Source organism: Martes martes (genome assembly GCF_963455335.1).
Source record: "Martes martes genome assembly, chromosome: 15".
Lineage (NCBI taxonomy): Eukaryota > Metazoa > Chordata > Mammalia > Carnivora > Mustelidae > Martes > Martes martes.
Window position 1 is genome coordinate 14,875,315 of NC_137903.1, and position 19,988 is coordinate 14,895,302.

Genomic DNA, 19,988 nt, shown 5'->3' on the forward strand with positions numbered 1-19,988 from the left:
AAATGAAAGTGTATTTTTGAAGACTAGCCATCAGATATTTTTTGCCCTTCACACTTTCAAATGCTTAGCCTTTTCTGTAAGTTGACTGCAAAGTGCATCAGTTTGCCAGGCTAAAAAAAAAAAGTGCTTGACAAGTGCCCATGGCACCACTGTCATCCTCCGAAGTTTCTAGTGGAAGGAGGCAAGAGCATTGGCACAAAACATACTTTCTTCGAGCCTGTTACTTCAGGGGTACCTGCCTCTTGAGAAGCTTTTCAATCCTTCCAAATGATGTTATTCCCAACTGTCATCTGGTTTATTTGGAGCACACAGGATCGCAGATAAACACGCTATTTAACTGCGGGTCAAGGGAGAGAGTCATTCTGCTCGCAAAATGCCCGAGATACAGTAAATGGCGCTGACTCCAGGAAGGAGATGGAGAGAGATCAGAGTTGTCAGCGATAGGCGTGGAATGGGCCATGGTTGGGAGGGAAAAAAAAAAATGTGCCGTGGTATCAGTGTATTTTAAAAAGCTGTAATACGGCTGAACATTTAAAACTATAACCTGTCAAACACCAAAGATTAAGATCCCGGGATGTACAAAACATGACGTTCGAACGACACAGCGGCGACGCGTATTTTATTTCACTGGGGAGAAAGGTTTCTCTCTGCAAAGGTAGCAAAATGGGATCGGGGGTGAGGGCCTCTCGTTCGTAGGCCTGTGGCCATAAAACCCCACTCAGTGTCGGCACGGTGCACGCAAGTAATCCTCACTTGGATACAAGCATGTGTGCACCAAGAGAGCCATCACATTTTTAGAGAATTCCTTAAACTCGGTTTATTTAGATCTTGGCCATTTAGGTTTTTATACCTTGCTCAAGTCCCCTGGTCAAAATATCATCATCTCCATGTCGTTCTGTGTGGGAGCAGTCCTAAAGGGCAGGCAGAAGAAGTTTGTGGTATTCCAATGTTAGCTCTGTGATGCATCCCGCCTCCTTTGTCACCAGGGGAGCAGAACAGTCTCCTCACCAGGCTGTGTCCCTGTCACCCAGGCATCTGGGCAGGTGGCTCTTTGTGCCAGCTTCCAGACTGCTGAGGGGTGCTAGGAAAGGGTTAAAAGTGTTGCAGATCAGCTTTTTCTAGAGCACAAAGAGATAAACGTCCAGACTTTTATTTACATTCTGGAAAGCATGGATGGTCCCTTTTCCTATCATTTTGCAAAATTACGCTTCCTTTAATCAGCTGAAAGAGATGTGAGGCTATCAAGCAAAGCAAACTTGTCAAACCTTTTGTGCTGTACCCATTACCCATCTCCCCATCCTCGCTGACCAAAAAAAAAAAAAAAGAGAGAGAGAGAGAGAGACAGTCTTATTTAATTTTTAACCTTTTTCCTTTTATTTCCTTAAGAAGTGAAAGAAAAAAAAGTTAGGTTTATAGGAAGGGTTCTCTCACACACACACACACACACACACACACACAGCCATCAACAGAGAGCAGACAAATTGCAGGACCAACCTAAAAAAAAAAATGAAATTTTATTGTTTTTGCTTAATTAAACCCCAAAGAAATGTGTGAAACCTTGTTATGGCTGAAAATTGCGAATTTGTAAATCACAGGGACAAAAGGGCCCCTGTGCAACTTTAAAGTTTCCGTGCACGTAACTGTCGATAGCGTGCCTTCTCCATCATCAGCACTAAATTCACATTGATGCCTCTTTTCTTCTCCGTATTGATCCTTCCATGAGAACGTAGATTTGTATCTGTTAATTAATGCGTCCTGAAACAGCGTTTGTATTAATCAGGCAGATAAGAAAAATTGGATGCCTGCGTCCTCTTGACAACCGTAAAAGTGCTGGGCCTGATAAAATCGTGGACGGACCTCAATAAAAAAGTTCCTCCTTCCACTCAATAAACTAATCATCCTGCTTTTAATTATTCGGCAGAAAGATGTGTGGAGATTGGAGAATGTGTAAATCTATTTACTAACAGCGGTGTCTGGGAGGGAGACTAGGGCTGTCACAGGCAGGGACTGCGGGCTCCGCGCTCTGTCCATCTGCTGCGGTAGAGAGAACCGCTGCTCGGAAGCATGAAAAGGAACAAGCACACGAAGGCAAAGGGGAAGATACTCCTCCCTTTTGGCTCATAACTTTCTAAGATGCTCATTTATTTCTTCATCTATTTCATTTGCAAAACAAACCCCGACCATGCCCTTTGCTTGAGTTAGGTATGTTTGGATGTGTGTCGCATCTTTTATCGTGGGGGGGTGGGGCGGGGGGGGGCCGGGGGATGGGATAGAAAAAGGAGCAATACTGGGTCGTTTGCTGGGAGTGTAACATTCTCAAGATCGAAAGCAAATGGAGCCTAACCTCGTCAGACTAGGTCGTTTATTTTTCTCTTTGGACTAGAGTGTGACCACATGTTTTATCTCTAATTCTAGTAGGAAACTTAGGTAACCCCACAATGGGATGACCAGAAAGAGAAGAGGAATGGAAAAATAAAAGAAAGATTGACACCGCCAATTCAGAAGAAGATCTGTCATGTAATGTGTAAATAGCTTGATAAACAATGAAGGAGATGCTTTTTACACATGTGTGAAGACCCGCCTTTAATAAAAGCCGGACTAATCCCTCTTGATGATTTTATTAAACACTTCAGTTAATGGTGCCAAGTGGCAAACCACGAGTTTTCACCAACAGGGCAGGAAATCGTTTCCTTGTCCTCATTGTGCAGTAGTTTCTAATATCAGATGGGATGTGAACAATGGGATAGGAATAAAAATGAGACAAAAGCAGTGACCATAAGCAGGAGCCCAAGAAGACGGGGCAGCAGTGGATAGTTATGATTTGGGTAATAGGATCTAGAGAAGGAGTAAAAATAGATTTTATAAGTTGCATTATTAAAATTTTCTCCTTCTATGGAATTATTGGTGGCAGGATCTTAAAATCAGGGTATTGTTGTCCTCAATAACCATAGGGGTGTTTGCTCACCCCTTGGAATCCCTGGGCATTACCCTTGAAATGAAAGTGAAGATTTAAGAAACATTCACTTTTTAGGACTCTTGGGGAAACTGTGTGGCTGATCATTAGGTTATCTTCACCAAGACTTCCATTTAGAATCTAGATCTAGTCCCTCTGAGATATAAATAAATATTTTTACTCCTAACTAGCTTTGATTATACTACTTCCTCTTTCCCTACTGAACCACATTTCTTTTTTTTTTTTTTTGCATGTTTTTTTAAGCTCGGAAGGAACTTTTTTATATGTATTATGTGCGAATTCAGACCAGACTGTTAATGAAGAACTTCAGGACTCATCTGGATATGTCAGATAAAAATAATATTTAATATAGCTACATTCATTGAATGCATAGTATTAGTATTTTGCTGGGTGTTACTTTGTGTGTCCCCCAAACAAAAACTGAGGTGCGAGTAAATTGTCTTACCCACAGTGAAAGAGCCAGTAGCTCAGTGGGGCCAATATTTAATCTGAGGATCCGGATCTGCCCGTATCCTACCCACGGAACTGCATTGCCGCCTTATTTAACTCTTTAAATAACTGGATGTTAATCAGAAGAACAAACTGTGGCTTTTTGATTTGGTGAAGAGGCCAGGCCACTCAGTATTCTTTTCTCTTTTACACCAAGTAACACCATTTGGAGAGGAATTCACGTTATATATCAGTGGGCACAAAATATCCAACTAAGAAGGCTCTTTTGGGTGTATGAATACTCATCCTTCATTGAGCGCTGACTGTTACAGAGAACTGTTTGCAAATTGCACTCTACAGGGTGAGGCTACACTGTTTGTTTCCTGTTATTTGGGAGCGCTTTTTTTTTTTTTAAATTTTCCTGTTGTTTATCAATAGTAGTTTTTAGAGATGAAGTGGATGAAAATCTGACTTCCTGAAAGACATTTATAAAAACTGTAGCCAGACATCAGTTATATCTAAAGACTACATACTCTTTTCTTCTGAAATGAAAGAAACAAACCTCCTTTTCTGTTCTATCTACCTCAACTGCGTCTATAAAACCTAGGAAAAAAGATACCAACAAGTTGAACTGGTTTGTGACTTTTACTTTGCCATCCGCACAATGATCAGGGGAAAATTTAAGAGCTTCTCATCAAAGCTCAGCATAATTTTGAGCACCGATGCAGAAGCCGACTACCATATGAAACTAATGTTGCATTATGAAATTATGGCTTTAAAGTAACTTGATCTGCCTATCTTCCCATGCAGGCTTCTCCACGCTGTCCCTGGCGGACCAGATGAGCCTTCTGCAGAGTGCTTGGATGGAAATTTTGATCCTTGGTGTCGTATACCGATCTCTTTCATTTGAGGATGAACTTGTCTATGCAGATGATTATATAATGGATGAAGACCAGTCCAAGTTAGCAGGCCTTCTTGACCTAAATAATGCTATCCTGCAGCTGGTAAAGAAATACAAGAGCATGAAGCTGGAGAAAGAAGAATTTGTCACCCTCAAAGCCATAGCTCTTGCTAATTCAGGTTGGCATACTAACATGGTCATTGTTGCATTTTTTAATATTTCAGTTCTACCCTTCCCTTGACTTCTTCTTCAGGGATTTGCTAAACCCGGTTGTAAGTTTTGTATGGGACAGCAAAATTATAGTCATTACGGCTTTCTAGTGAACAGTTAGAAATAGGAAAAGTCCACTTGCATTATTTTTATTATATTTGCTTATTGAAAGCGGTGAAACTTTAAGCAGCCTGTGCATTTCCTAACGTGTAGGGTAAATGGGAGCTCTTAGGACAGCATTACCTCCATTGTCTTGTAGGCACAGGTGAAAATAAAGGTGCACTGTGGGTACATGGAAAGCATTTTGCCCTTCATAAATGAACATTTTGCGATTGGAAGAACAGACATAGTGTTGTTTTTATTTTGGTTATCGAAGAATACTCTTGTTTTCTTGCATTCTGGAATTCTGTAGAAGGCAACTTCTGCTGGAGCATTTCTCTGAAAGGTACCACCTATGCAGTGAGGGTGCAGAATTATGGGAATAAACAGTCTTTACATTTGAACGGAAATGTACTAAAATAGCAACTTCTGATAAGTAAAAATCATTGCTGCTTTGTTGTTTTTCCCTTTGTGCTTCTACTACTGCTTTATTGTGGTCTTAAGTCGCTTTTAGCATTTGCATATAGTTCCGGATAGATCCCTCCTTAATGACGTGCCGATCTTTAGATACCTGCGTGTCAATAACGCACTCTGATGCTGTGTACCATTGACAGTCACACCGTGCCCCTCCATCTGCTTTTGTTTTGACCCTATCTTTGAACTTTATCTTGGTTGCTGGCCAGTAGTTTTCCCTTTAATTACAAGAAGGAAACTGTCAATAAAATCTGTTAAATGGGATGCAATGAGTGGCTTGAATGGGCGGACGGCTATTTGTTCAAATTCTGCAGCATTCAAGGTATTGACAGTTTGTTTTCTGGGGCCATATGTGACGATCAATCTCAGGCTGGGCTCAGCCGCGCTGAAAAATGAAAAACCAGATTGCTTTTGCTTACTTGTGGATGACGACTTTGTGATTTGGCGCGGTCCTAGTGAGATGAGACCCTTCTGCCCAAATTGCCCCCATGAGAGCCGGGGACGCGTGACTGTTTTTAGAAATAATTTTTAATTGATTTTGTAATTAACAGTTCATCTACAATATTGATGCACGCATCCTTGGACTGATAGGAGGGAAATTGTTTTCAACAATGAAGTTGTACTTTCCTATTTGTCTTCATAATGGAGTTTAGCATTGCATACTTTTAATTGCTGACCACACTCTTCACCCGCCTTGTCCTCCTCCCCTGTGAAACTGTAATCTAGGATTCCTTATGACAAGTGGCACTGTTGATGCCGACATCTCACATACCCCTTCTCTGGCTCTCTAGAAGACCAAAGTGGGAGATGGGAGAGAAATTTCCTGAGAATTTGTTATTTTGCAAGGACTTCACATTATATCCTCTCTCATCATCCGATGAAAAATTCTGTAGCAGTGGTTTTGGGAAGAATTTCTGTTTGGTAGTTGTATAGTGATTCTAATTGAAAAACATGCACTTGGCCAATTCTATTTAAAACTCAGCAAGCATGTTTTATATCTTTTATATTACATAATGCTTTTTAAAATGATTAACTAATTGTGAGTGCTGAGCAGCGCTAAAACTTGATCGAGATTGCTAAAATCTTATCATTTTAGGTGTTAGATCTATACTTTATGGCTATTGTAATTTAGAGTACCTGAATTAATTAGTAGAAGCATTTCTGTCTGTTGTGTAGAAGTATAATCATTAGTGTTTTGATATGTAAATATTTGAATCCCACGGACTCCGCTGTTGGAAGGAGGAAGTGACCTACTTTAGAGCAATGACTGGTGATTAGAAAGTCTTTAAAGAACTAGTTAGTTTGCTTTTCTGGTTTGAAGCCAGAACTAGTTAACTGGCCCTCTCTTTTTTCTCTTATACTGGTAGTGAGTGACTTTAATTTCTTTCAGGAAATTTCTCCGTGTCACAAAGTCACTCTGCAAGTGCTTGCAACTTTTTTTAGCTCCTCAAAAACCAAGAAAATTTAACTGAATCAGAGTCCATAATAAAGGAGAAAAGATTAAGGGTTATACTGATGTCTAAACTGCCAGTTCTCTCCTGCTGTATAAATATGACCCTTCTCTCATGCATCCAGCCCCAAATCCCACCATATTAGCATGGGATAAACCACTCAGAAAATCTTTTTTTTTTTTTTTCATACTGTCAATATGATGCTATTTTATTCCATTTTTTGACCATTACTTGGATGACAGCAATAAAGTTGTATATTCATTCTTGCTTAGTTCCAGTGACTCTTAAACTGCTCAAAAATACATGAGTATGAAAAATATTTTCAAAGATACCCTAAAAAGCTCGTGGTTTTTCTTTCAGTATTTAGAGATCTCAGAATTTGTGGGGAAAAAAAAATCTATTTTAGTGTTATTTTTGTAGATATCTTAGCATTCCCTGTATGGCTGTAGGTGTTAAGAAGCAATGTCTCATTAATCTAAATTTCAGCTTGTTTTAAACATCTGTCTTTATTCAATAATTATTAATATTATGCTTATGCTCAGGAAACAGGGAATCGTCTTCTCGGTAATTGCTGTCATATATTTTTGTACCCGTGTTTCTGGTGTATGTGAACTCAGGAATACTTACAACAGCAGGAACACCACTGGAAATACTTTCCCTGTCTTGAAGGATATAGGGAAAAACAACAACAACAAACCCAATATATTTTGAACTAATACTGTCATTCTCACATTCAAATATTTGGTTTTTTTGGTCCCAATTATTTTTGAAGGTAAGAAACTCACAGGCTCACTTAAACTATATACTTTCTTAATTTTGCACACCATCTATCTCCTAGGCAGTTGTTACCTCCCTGATCTCTCTCTCTGCCATTGAATTTAAAAAGGAAAATCTACATCGCAATGTTAACTTTGTAATTGTTAGGCCCCTTTATCTCATCAAACACCAAGAAGTTAGACTCCTCTCTAGAATTCTTCCCATTTGGGGAGTTTTATGATTCTGTAATTAATTTTATGTCTTTATTGGAGAATTTAGTGAAATATTACTACATGCATTTTGGGTAAGATTATTTCATGGGATTCTCTTGTCTCAGTTTGGTTCTATTGATTCTTACGCTTAAGAATTTGTTTGAAGTTATTACGCTGGCCCCAAGGAAGTAGACTCGTTTTTATATATGGAAGACTAAAGCAGTTTAAGAGTGAGAATTGCTTTTAGTCGGGTCATTCTCTTTGGCTCACAAGGCTCTCAAGCTTCACAGCTGCCACTCCTCCCAAGTGGTGTCACCAGCCCTGCCCCCACCCTGGAGCCCTGTGAGCCCAACTCATTCAAGACTAAACGGCGGCGTCTATAGCTTAAAGCTGACTTTTCTCTTTTATTTCTACACCATGCTTCTAGAATCATAGCGTCTGTTGGTAGGAAGCTGCAAGTAATATTTTGCTCATCAGTTTCAAATCATAAGTAATTAGAACCACATCCTGATAGTATTTTGTTCTTGAGAACAAACGTTTGATGTGTAGAATCGTGATATAATTTCAAGGGAGAGAAAGCTTCTGATTACTGTAGGAGACTGGGATGAGGGCCATCTTTAGTCCTGTAAGTTTGGCCTCGTGTTTTTCAGTCTTTTTTCATGATCTCCCCCTCGGGGCAGGCTTTTTAGATATTTTTTTCTTAATAAGTCCCCAGTGAAATGTTAATATCATGAAAATGTTATGTATCTGTTTGTGTACTGTACAGATATGCGTTTTACCTAAAAAGAGAGATCTTCCCCTACTTTCCAATTCCAAATTCCACTTCCCTTAAGAATGTATGCTTTAATCACATAACTGTTTTCTCGTCTGTAACATGAGGCAGGTGAATTACATAATGTCTCATATCACTCAGTGGCCTAAAATTTTTATGTCAGTGACTTTTAAGTGAGGGCAGTGAGTTTGGTCGTCCATTTTGTATGTGTGTATTAATGCTAAATTTATAATATAGAAATATTAGCATCCTCATGGATCTGAATAATTAGTAGAAAAGTGAAAAACCTCTTTCGTCCCTTAATATCTCTTGAGCCATCAAACACAATTTTATTGAAACTTTGACTAAATTTGCTGATTTTGATATTCTAGACAGAGTTTTAGATACTGATAGCGATTATCCTTTTTTAAGAATCTTTCTGAAGGCGTTTCTTTTCTTTTCTTTTTTTTTTTCTTTTAGCTTTTGCGAGGGAATCTCATTTGATTTCCACGACATGCCTGTGAGATGGACACGGCCAATAGCATTTTTGCAGGTAGCTGAAGCAAGCCGATGAAGATGTGTGGCCGCTGTGAGGCAGAGGGTTGGACCCTCTGTTCCTCACTGTCAGTAATCTCTTTCTATTCCACAAATAAGTAGATTGGCAATTTTACATCTGCCAGCCCAAATTAGGACTCTTAATTTAGTTTAGAATTTTGCACTCACTTTATCTTGCTGTCTCCTTGGAGTTCCAGCGGTATAAAACTACTCTTAAAAGTGGCGAAAAAAGATCCGGAGACAAAATGTTTACTACCTTGGTAGGATTTAATAAGAAGTAAGTATGGGCAGGTCTTTTGCAGCAGGTCGATATTTATATATTTAACTTTTACCCAGACCAAACCATAATTAATACTCTCTGGGAAATCAAAATTATAATTTTTCCGTCTCCTAGTCTACTTTTCTTTGGTTTTTGCTCAAACCTGCCATCACTGTTTGGATGATTTTAATTTTGCTTAAGATGATATAATTGAGTTGAAGTGGGTGGTGGTTTTATTTAATGTAACCCTTGAATTTCATAAATGTGATAATATCTCAAATTTTTATGTAAAAAGTAAAGGTAGGTTTTCAGATGTTTCTTATCATGTTCAGTGATCGCTGTGCCTTGACATGGTGTAAGAAATATTTGCCCCAAGTGTCTCTGCTTTCAACTGGGTAATAAGCACATAAACCGCAATTGGTTTACTTCTAGGGAATGACAAAATATAACAATATTTGTATTTATAGATCATAAGATAATGAGTAATCCCTTATAAAAAGGTCATTAGTATGGTACAGATCATTTATGATATTGTGGAAGATTGAAATATTTACCGCCCAGGTTGCTATCAACATTCACTTTTTTTTTTTAAGATTTATTTATTCTTTTATTTGAGAGAGAGAGTGTGTGTGCACCCATGAGCGGCAGTGGGGGGTGGGCATAGACTGAGGAGAAGGAGGAAGCAGACTCCCTGCTGAGCAGGGAACCTGACAGGGTAGAGGTGGGGCTTGATCTCAGGACCCTGAGATCATAACCTGAGCCAAAATCAAGAGTTGGGTGCTCAACCGACTGAGCCACCTAGGTTCCCCCCAACATTCACTTATTGAGTATAATTGTCTTTATCACTGCTAGTAGAAGGAGTTAGAAAGCTCCTGGATAAGTGTTAGATATTGGAGGGAGAGAGAAGCCTTGAGTACTTGTAGAGAAATAAAAAAGAGTCTCTTAGCAGGGAATTCCGATTATGCGAGGGTACAGAATAATGGTAACAATAACTTGGGATTTGTGAGAGGGAACCCAGGAGGAAAGACACCATGGGCTATGGATCTGTGGTTCAACACCTAATATAAATACAGTACGGGAACGATTTGTGGGTCTGGTATAAACTTTGAGATCTGGCTTCATAGCCAGAGGTAGAAATGAAGAAAATAATGTATCTCAGTGGGTACCTGTAAAATCATTCTGTTCTCGCCATGGTTAAGCACATAATAAGAATTGTTATCACTGTTTCCAACATTAGAAGTATAACTTTTCTGCATTAGGAAAGACCTAAAAAGTCTTTTGATCCAACCTCCTAGTTGGTACATGAAGAGCTTCCTTGGCACTTTGCCAAGTGTTTCTACCACCTTGCTCAGAATTCTGCCTAACTCGGTGCTTTCTAGAAGGGACCATTCCGTTGGAAGTTTCTTACTACCCCTCTCTCTGTCTCTGCCTCTCACCATTTTAATATGAAATAAAACATATTTGAAAGAAAGACCCACACAAACCTCCCCCAAATGTGTAACTGAACGAGTGCATTAGTTTTCCGCGGCTGCTCTTACCAATTGCCACAACTTGGTGACTTGAAACAACATATACTTATTCTGGAGGTCAGAAGTCCATAAGCATTTTTACAAGGCTGAAGACTAGATACAGACTAGGCAGCGGTCCTTCTGGAGGCTCTAGGGGAGGCATGTGTCCTTGCCTTTTCCAGCTTCTAGAGTGACATTCTTGCATTGCTTGAGCTATAGTACGCCCTCCATCTTCCAAGGCAGCAGCGTAGCACCATGCATTGCCTTCTTCCTTTGCCTCTCTTTCAAAGACACTATTGGCTTCACTGAAGACCCTTCCGGATAATGTAGGGTGATCTCGCATAGCAGATCCTTACTCACACTCGCAAAGTGTGCTTTGTCATAGAAGTAACCTTCGGAGCCATTTGTGCAGTCTGCCACAATGGCCATCTGAGCTAAGATGAGAAATAAAAATTTGTGAGATATCGTAGAAACCCCTCCGTGTGTCTTGTCCCAATCTCACCGCCCTCTTTTGCCCCCCAAAGTAACCACTAGCCTGTTGTGGCTTTTATCCCTTCCTTATGTTTTGTTACAGCTTTATCACCAAATGTGTATCCTCAGACACGAGAGTTTAGTCTTGTCCATCCCCCCCAAAAAAAATTAATGGAGTTTTTAACTCTCCTTTAATATAAAAAGTGATCTTTCACTTTCATTTTCTTAAAATTTCTCTGTTGAAGTGGCCAGGGCATTTGACCTGCAGAGTTCCCCCCACTCTAGACGTTACAGACTGCGTGCTCTCGGAGCGGTTCATCACATCTCTCTGCCCTTTGCATCTCGTGCGAATGGACAGCTGGATGCAGAGGCTTAATCAGACCCAGGTTCAATGCCTGTGACAACCTGTAGGTGGTGTGCTGTTCATGGGGAGGCTCACGTGTCTGGTTGTCTCTGTGTTCTATGAGCAGCTGTTGATGCTCATTACCTAAATCCGTTCATCGCTGGGGGTTGCAAAATGATGATCTGTGACTTTTGTCATCTCTTTTTTACGTTCAGTCATTGGAATACTTACATAAAGTGATGCTTTCTCTCATCTCTTATTGATGACTGATGATGGAGTTTATATAGGAGCTGATTCTTTCCTTTCATTCACCAATTTTCAAACTAAAGAATTGATGTCTAGCTTTTTAAAATGCCATTATAATCAAATGTATTTAAAGATATCTGGTGGGGTTTTTTCTCTTTCTTTCTCTTTTTCTTCTTAGAGAGAAAGAGCTCAAGCGGGGAGTGCAGGGGGAGGTTTTTTCTTTCTTTGTCTTTCTTTTTCTTTCTTCTTAGAAAGAGCTCAAGCGGGGGGTGCAGGGGTGAGGTAGAGAGGGAGAGAGAGAATCTTAAGCAGGCTCCAAGCCCAGTACAGAGCCTGATATGGGTCTTGATCTCAATCCTGAGATCATGACCTGAGCTGAAATCAAGAGTCAGATGCTTGGCCGATAGAACCACCCAGGCATCCCTATTCAGTGAGTTTCAATCAATTGCAGTTATAATCCTTTAGGAAGCTAGAATTGTTCCATTTTGGGTCTTTGGGGGTCTCTTTAGTTTGGCTTCTGGAATCTTTCTGAATAATTAGTAGTTGTAGATAGTGTCCTTTCTATGTAGTATAAGATGTTCTGTACTTACCTTAAATATTTCCTGGCCAAAGCCTGGAATGTATTGATAAGCTGGGTGCTAGGTTGCTCATTGCTCAGGATTGCATTCCTAGCTTGGCCCTCCTTCCTAGGCTTTCTCAGTGGACAGAGCTAGGAACACCCACAATCCTGATTCTGTGTGTGTGTGTGTGTGTGTGTGTGTGTGTGTGTGTGTCTTGGGGATACCTTGTCACTTAGTTTTGTTTGTGAGTGTTGTCTATAGGTTTTTAGTTTGGCCATCTAGTTGCTCTGTTTTTTTATGTGCAGATTTGGAAAGATTAAAATATCTTGCCACCTCCACTGCCATCTTCCAAGAAAGTTTATGATTGGCACCATTTTTTGAAATTTAGGGTCAGCTGTTGATGTCCATCAAGAGATAGTTTGCATTACAGTCAGCCGACGTTCCTCAGTACCCAGCCGATTGGAGCCAGGAGAATCACTCGGTTAGACTCCGTATATATTGCATATAGAAATTTTGAGATCAAATTATCTTTTAGAAAATAGACTTTTGCTCACTTCTCTGTATTTCCCATCATATTGTTCTTCCTTCCTTCAGTGATCGGAGAGTCCCATAGGCTCACCCCTTATTATCCCTATTCATGTAGGCAATTTACAAACACTAAAGAAATCAACACTTGGGTTCCTCTGAGCATTGGTTTATATTATATACTAGACTTGACTCTGAATATGCTTTGTCTATTTTTAATATTCAGTTCCACCCTCAAAATCAGATTTGGCACCATTGAGAAAGTACTGCCAAGAATGAGCTGCAAGTCGTAAAGACAGTTCCCAAATAGGATTTGGGTGTTCTGGAGTAGCTATGCCCATCCATGCCCACAACAGTTAAAAATTTTTACCATAGAGAAAGGCATTTTTTTTTTCAGGTAAACTACAAAAATTCTGAGTCTCACCAAATTTGCAACTGCAGATATGAGGATATTTAGCTCTCTTCCCAAAGTAAATGATCTTAACTAGACATGTTCCTTTAGGATCTTACTTCACAGAATAAAATATTGGAATTTAATGAAGGGGTTCTATTTTATTATTAAGTATTGAAATTTAATATGTGGGTGACAATACATGCTTCCCATGAACACTGGTTATCTTTTGAAATCTGAATTCTTTTAGAATAGCAGTCTGGTTTTTAGTTCACAACCCTGGCTTGACCATAGAAGCACCTAGATTTTTAAAAATATGGATGATGCCTAGGATCTAGCTAAAATTTTCTGATTGATAGGTCTGGGCTTGGGCCCAAACATCTTTGTTTTTAACCATTCACCCAGTGTTTTTAATGTATAGGCTCACTGTGTCTACTTAGTTCATAAGCCTATGAGTCACATGATTAAGTTTCACTGGTTTTCATTAGCACGAATACTGGGACCATTTCCTTTAAAACACAAAGTTAAAAAGAAACCAGCTCCAACAACCAAAGCTAAATAATTACATAAATTAATGCCAGTCCTAGTGAGTCTAGCATAAATGTATACATATAGACCAAAGAGCCAAACAGCGATTAAAGCCACAGAGCCAGAACTTGAACTAGGATCCCTAATGGAGATTAATATTTTCTTCAGCAGTCTGCCAGCTGAATCATGGTCTAATTAAATAGTTCAGATTTAGTGAGTTTGCATTTAAAGTATTAGCAGATCCGAGAATGGGTAAAGCTAAAATGAGTTAGAATCTTTTCTGTAAATGGGAAGTTAAATTATCATAGTAATTTGATTAAATCATTTTTAAATCTCTCAAGCTAAATCACAGCCTTTAAAGAATAGTTTGAAGTCTTAATTGCTGTTTGTGAGCGTATCTCTCCGCTATTTGTTCTCGCCTCATTTCCTATGACATCCTATAATATATCTCCTGCCGGGCCAGAGTAGTGGAGAAGGCAAGGCTTGGAGTTAGGGCTGAGGTGACTTGGCAGCTCACTTCAAGCATTTAAAGATCTGCATCGAGAGGAGGGACATTTATTCTGTATCATTCCAGTGTTTAGAACCAGGACCAAAGGACGGGAGTTGTAGACAGATTTGGAAAAAATCTGAAGAAGACATTTGTCAGGATTAGTTCCGTCCCTTGTGAAATAGAATGTTCTACATACATCTGGAAATGTCTTCATTAGGAATGTAGAGAAGATTCTTTTTTTTTTTAAGATTTTATTTGTATGTATTTATTTGATAGAGAGAGAAAGAGAGATCACAGGTAGGTAGGGAGGCAGGCAGAGAGAGAGAGGAGGAAGCAAGCTCCCTGCTGAGCAGAGAGCCCGATGCGGGGCTCGATCCCAGGACCCCGAGATCATGACCTGAGCTGAAGGCAGAGGCTTTAACCCACGGAGCCACCCAGGCACCCCAGAAATGTAGAGCAGATTCTTGATGAAGATGGAAGATTGAATAAGATAGACTCAGAAGATCGTTTTAACTTTTTTGGGGGGTAAACAAGGGAAATGCCACATGCAGTGGTATACATTCTAGCAGCATATTTTGATACAAAGAAACCCGAGTTGGGCCCAACTCTGACCCTCCTGGTACCACGGGACTTACAGCAGCTGGGAGAAGAGAGGGGAGACAGTGTTCAGAAAGTGCTTATCACAAAGAAATAGAAGCCTCACCCCAAACAGGTACTTAGTATGTGGTATATTTATTATATTTATTTTGCTTCTTTTGGGGCGGGTCTGGTGGGAAGAGAGTTATTTTGTTTTAATATTTTCTGTAAAGATGCAGTCCTCTTCTCCCCGTCCATTCGTTCCCATTTTCACTTTGAGTGCTTGGAGTCCCAGGTCAAATTGGGTAAGTCCACCTTATCTCCCTACCCTCATGTGCAAAGTCAGTTTTTTGTGTCCTGGGACGCTCACCATTGGTGTGAGTCCAGGCCCACCCTTTTCCCTTCAGACAGCATTTCAGAAGAAAAATAGAAAGAAAAAAAAAATTCAGTGCACATTGTGATTTCCATGACAGTTTTTCCCTCACTCACATTGCCCGCTGATAGACATCTTTGGATATGATGTGTGCTTGTTGCTGTGAGAAGACACATAAGGAGTGCATGGGATTGTCATGCTGAAAGGAGCCAGAGTGGAGAGAAGCCTGGGTAGGATCAATCCATAGGGACAGGCTAGCTTGTGTGTTGGGAAATGTTCTGCGTTCCACACCAGGGACACTATCCACCACACTATCAACCTTAACAACCTGGAAGAACTCCTCCTCTCGGTTCAACTAGCAGGAGTTGAGTCTTGAGCGGTAAAAGCTCCCAAGCCACTGTATTTCTCTTTGCAAGAAACGTGTCATTAACCCCCTCATGTAAACAGTGGTCAGTTTATTAACAATGTGGTGAAACGATTTCAAAATGACAATGTAAGAGAAAAAAACAACAAAATACAAACAAGTTTTTAAATATGGTCCTGATTATAGCTGTTAGCCTTTTAATTACACCGCCGTGATTTCTTTTTTATCATATGTTTAGTCACTTGATTTTTAATTACATTTCCTTTCTCTTTTTGTACATGCGACCTGATATTTGAATTATATGAAACATTAGGCTAACTACATATATCTTAGAGCTCTGCATTCTCAGAGAACAAGAATTATTAAACATGAGGAATCCCCCCAAAGACTCCATTATGTGTAATTAACAGATAAACTGTCATCAGAATCAATAAAACGTGCTAAATGATTCAAACTTGTATATAATTAAGTGTCTGTTTTAGAGCTAGAGCAGTAACTTTTCTTTTTCCCCCACATCTCACATTTCTCAAAAGAATAATTGTGGCAACCTGTTAACCCTTTCCTTGCTTGATTGAATTAGATTTTTAAATGAGTCACTTAAGGGCAAAGTTCACCTTCACAAATGTGAAAGATATTTCAGAACTCATTAATCTAAAGACTTCATTTGTTTTTCAGTAGAAGCAGACTGTGTAAGGATGCTTTAATGAACTGTTACCAGTACACTGAAAATCTTGAAAGGATAAGCAGTTTGTTGTGATTTCTGTGTAGTCTACACCTGAACGTAGTGTTAAATTCCATGTATTTATACTGAGTTCTTAAAACCTCATTTCTTTTTTTTTTTTTCTCCATTTGGGAAATACAGGCTTTTTGAGGGCAAGATCATAATTTTAGACAATGTTTTTCCTCCATAGCACTTAGAATAATACTTTTAATAGATGACCTTTGATAATTGTTGAATGGGTGAAAAAAATATATGAATGAGATAATGAATAAAGTAACCAAGATTGTCATCTGTTAAAAGCAACTCTTCTCTGATTGCTCCGTCTTAGGAGGAAAGAAAACCTGCACTTTAAAATAATGCATTTTTTGCTAGTAATTTCAGGGTTTTAAATCCATATTAGAAGTATTCTCCTGTAGGGAAATTTAGAAAAAAAAAAAAGAAAAAAAATAGAGATTTTTGGAAATGGAAAATGTTCAGAGCAAATCACAGCTTAGAGCCTCGGGAAGTTCAAGTACGGCATGTTAACTTCCCCCAAATCGGTTTTGGTTATTAGTGACCTGATTCCGTGTTTTGCTTTGTCGCGCAGACTCCATGCACATAGAAGATGGGGAGGCCGTCCAGAAACTTCAGGACGTCTTACACGAGGCGCTGCAGGATTACGAGGCCGGCCAGCACATGGAAGACCCGCGCCGGGCGGGCAAGATGCTGATGACGCTGCCGCTGCTGAGGCAGACGTCCACCAAGGCCGTGCAGCACTTCTACAACATCAAACTGGAAGGCAAAGTCCCCATGCACAAACTTTTTTTGGAAATGCTAGAGGCCAAGGTCTGACTAAGAGCTCCCTGGGCCTTCCTGTCCTGCACGCCGAAAAAGGGAAAATCAACCCCAGAGTGATGTCGAAGAAACATAGAGTTTAGTTACCAACATCAAAAACCAACGGACTGCACTGATCATTTAGCAGCAAGACTATGAAGCAGCTTTCAGATTCCTCCCCATCTTCCTGATGAGTTTCTCTGGCCCTTTTCTCACCTTCCTTCTCCTCCCTTCCTTCCCTCCTAATTTTTTTTCCCCCTCCCTTATTTGTCCTCTTCCTCATTTCTCAGCTTCCTCCATGACCGGTTCCCTTTCTCCCTCATTTCCTTCCTTCCTTCTGTCCTTTCTTCCCCCTCCTCCTCACCTCCTTCTCTTTTCCCGCCCTTCCCCTCTCTCCTAAATTGAAAATATCTCTAGTTGTAAGGAAATTGTCCTGCTCCCTCCCTCCCTGCCTCCCTGCCTCCCTGCCTCCCTTCCTTCCTCCCTTCCTTCCTTCCTTCTGCTGCTGAACTTTTAAAAGAGGTCTCTAACTGAAGAGAGATAAAAGCCAGCCCTGCCAAAGGATGGAGATCCATAATATGGATACCAGTGAGCTTGTTGTGAACCATAACGTCCCCAATGACTAAGGAATCAAAGAGAGAGAACCATCGTACCTAAAAGTACAGTGCAACACAGACACATTGACTGAGTGCAGTATTAGGTTTCACGGGAGCAGCCTCTAATTAGACAACTTAAGCAACGTGGCATCGGCTGCTTCTTATCATTGCTTTTCCATCTAGATCAGTTACAGCCATTTGATTCCTTAATTGTTTTTTCAAGTCTTCCAGGTATTTGTTAGTTTAGCTACTATGTAACTTTTTCAGGGAATAGTTTAAGCTTTATTCATTCATGCAATACTAAAGAGAAATAAGAATACTGCAATTTTGTGCTGGCTTTGAACAATTATGAACAATAATGAAGGACAAATGAATCCTGAAGGAAGATTTTTAAAAATGTTTTGTTTCTTCTTACAAATGGAGATTTTTTTGTACCAGCTTTACCACTTTTCAGCCATTTATTAATATGGGAATTTAACTTACTCAAGCAATAGTTGAAGGGAAGGTGCATATTATCACGGATGCAATTTATGTTGTGTGCCAGTCTGGTCCCAAGCATCAGTTTCTTACACGAGCTCCAGTTTCCCTAAATGTTCACTGACACAAAGGATTAGATTACACCTGCCGTGACTCCGGTGGTCACGTGTAGAAAGCACCGCACACGGAGTACAGATCCGTAGAATGATCAGGAGTGCACCTCTCTACCTGGGAGGTCCAGTTGCCATAGGATTTCTAGCTGCCGTGGTGGTTAGGAACGAGATACTGCCTGTTTGCAGAGTTACAGACCTTGTCTCGGAAGGAGCTGTGAGCCAGTATTCATTTAAGAGGCAATAAGGCAAATGCCAGAATTTGGGAAAAAAAAAACAAAAAACAAACAAAAAACAAAACCCAAAACCATCAAAGACAGCAGACGCCTGACCAAATTCTAAAACGTAATCTCTATGAGTTGATTCATTTAGGACTGTTTGTTTAAATTAATCTGCAGTTTTTACCAAGAGCTAAGCCAATATGTGTGCTTTTTCAACTAGTATTGTCACAGCAAGAAAGTCAGTCAGGTTCCAGACTGTTAAGAGGTGTACTCTAATGAAGAAATCAATTAGATGCCCCCGAAATCTACAGTCGCTGAATAACCAATAAACAGTAACCTCCATCAAATGCTATACCAATGGACCAGTGTTAGTAGCTGCTCCCTGTACTATGTGAACAGTCTTATTCTATGTACACAGATGTAATTAAAATTGTAATCCTAACAAACAAAAGAGATGTAGTTCAGCTTTTCAATGTTTCATGTTTGCTGTGCTTTTCTGAATTTTATGTTGCATTCAAAGACTGTTGTCTTGTTCTTCTTGTGGTGTTTGGATTCTTGTGGTGTGTGCTTTTAGACACAGGGTAGAATTAGAGACAATATTGGATGTACAATTCCTCAGGAGACTACAGTAGTATATTCTATTCCTTACCAGTAATAAGGTTCTTCCTAATAATAATTAAGAGATTGAAACTCCAAACAAGTACTCATTATGAACAGAAACACATCAAAATCATAATAATATTTTCAAAACAAGGAATAATTTCTCTAATGGTTTATTATAGAATACCAATGTATAGCTTAGAAATGAAACTTTGAATATTTCAAGAATATAGATAAGTCTAATTTTTAAATGCTGTATATATGGCTTTCACTCAATCATCTCTCAGATGTTGTTATTAACTAGCTCTGTGTTGTTGCAAAATTTTTTGGTGCGGACACGTTTCCAAAACTATTGCTACTTTGTGTGCTTTAAACAAAATACCTTGGGTTGATGTTTCATCAGCCTCGTGCTAGGAATACTGTGTATCTATCATTAGCTATATGGGACTATATCGTAGATTGTGGTTTCTCAGTAGAGAAGTGGCTGTAGTGTGATTCTAGATAAATCATCATTAGCAATTCATTCAGATGGTCAATAACTTGAAATTTATAGCTGTGATAGGAGTTCAGAAATTGGCACATCCCTTAAAAAAAAAAATAACAACAGAAAATACAACTCCTGGGAACAAAAGGTGCTGATTCTATAAGATTATTTATATATGTAAGTATTTAAAAAGATTATTTTCCAGAAAGTTTGTGCAGGGTTTAAGTTGCTACTATTCAACCACACTATATATAAGTAAAAATATATACAATATATCCATTGTTTTCACTGTATCACATTAAAGTACTTGGGCTTCAGAACTCAGAGCCAACCAACTGAAAACACGAGATGGAGATGTGAGACAAGAATCGAGTGCAAATTTTAGTTTTCAGTTTAAGTGACTCTCGGCGTTACCGAGTACACGAATCTCACAAATAGGAAACACGACTTAAAACGTAGATCTAAAAGAACTGCACGGGCTTTAGGGCAAAATGCTCATCTTAAACCTTGCTCGAGGTAA

At 39.5% G+C, this 19,988-nt stretch overlaps 1 protein-coding gene across 2 annotated transcripts in view; it reads left to right on the plus strand.

Moving 5' to 3' along the window:
* The window catches only part of ESRRG (estrogen related receptor gamma), a gene marked incomplete at its 5' end in the record, with an annotated part of 226,247 nt that extends 207,817 nt beyond the window's left edge, over window positions 1-18,430 (plus strand). For both annotated transcript variants that reach the window (XM_080824296.1, XM_080824297.1), the window contains 2 exons: window positions 4,214-4,483; window positions 16,754-18,430. In XM_080824296.1, the coding sequence (XP_080680422.1) occupies window positions 4,214-4,483; window positions 16,754-16,998 (515 nt within the window). In that variant the 3' untranslated portion in view covers window positions 16,999-18,430. The remainder of the gene's footprint in view (window positions 1-4,213; window positions 4,484-16,753) is intronic.
* Between the last annotated feature and the right edge of the window lie 1,558 nt (window positions 18,431-19,988).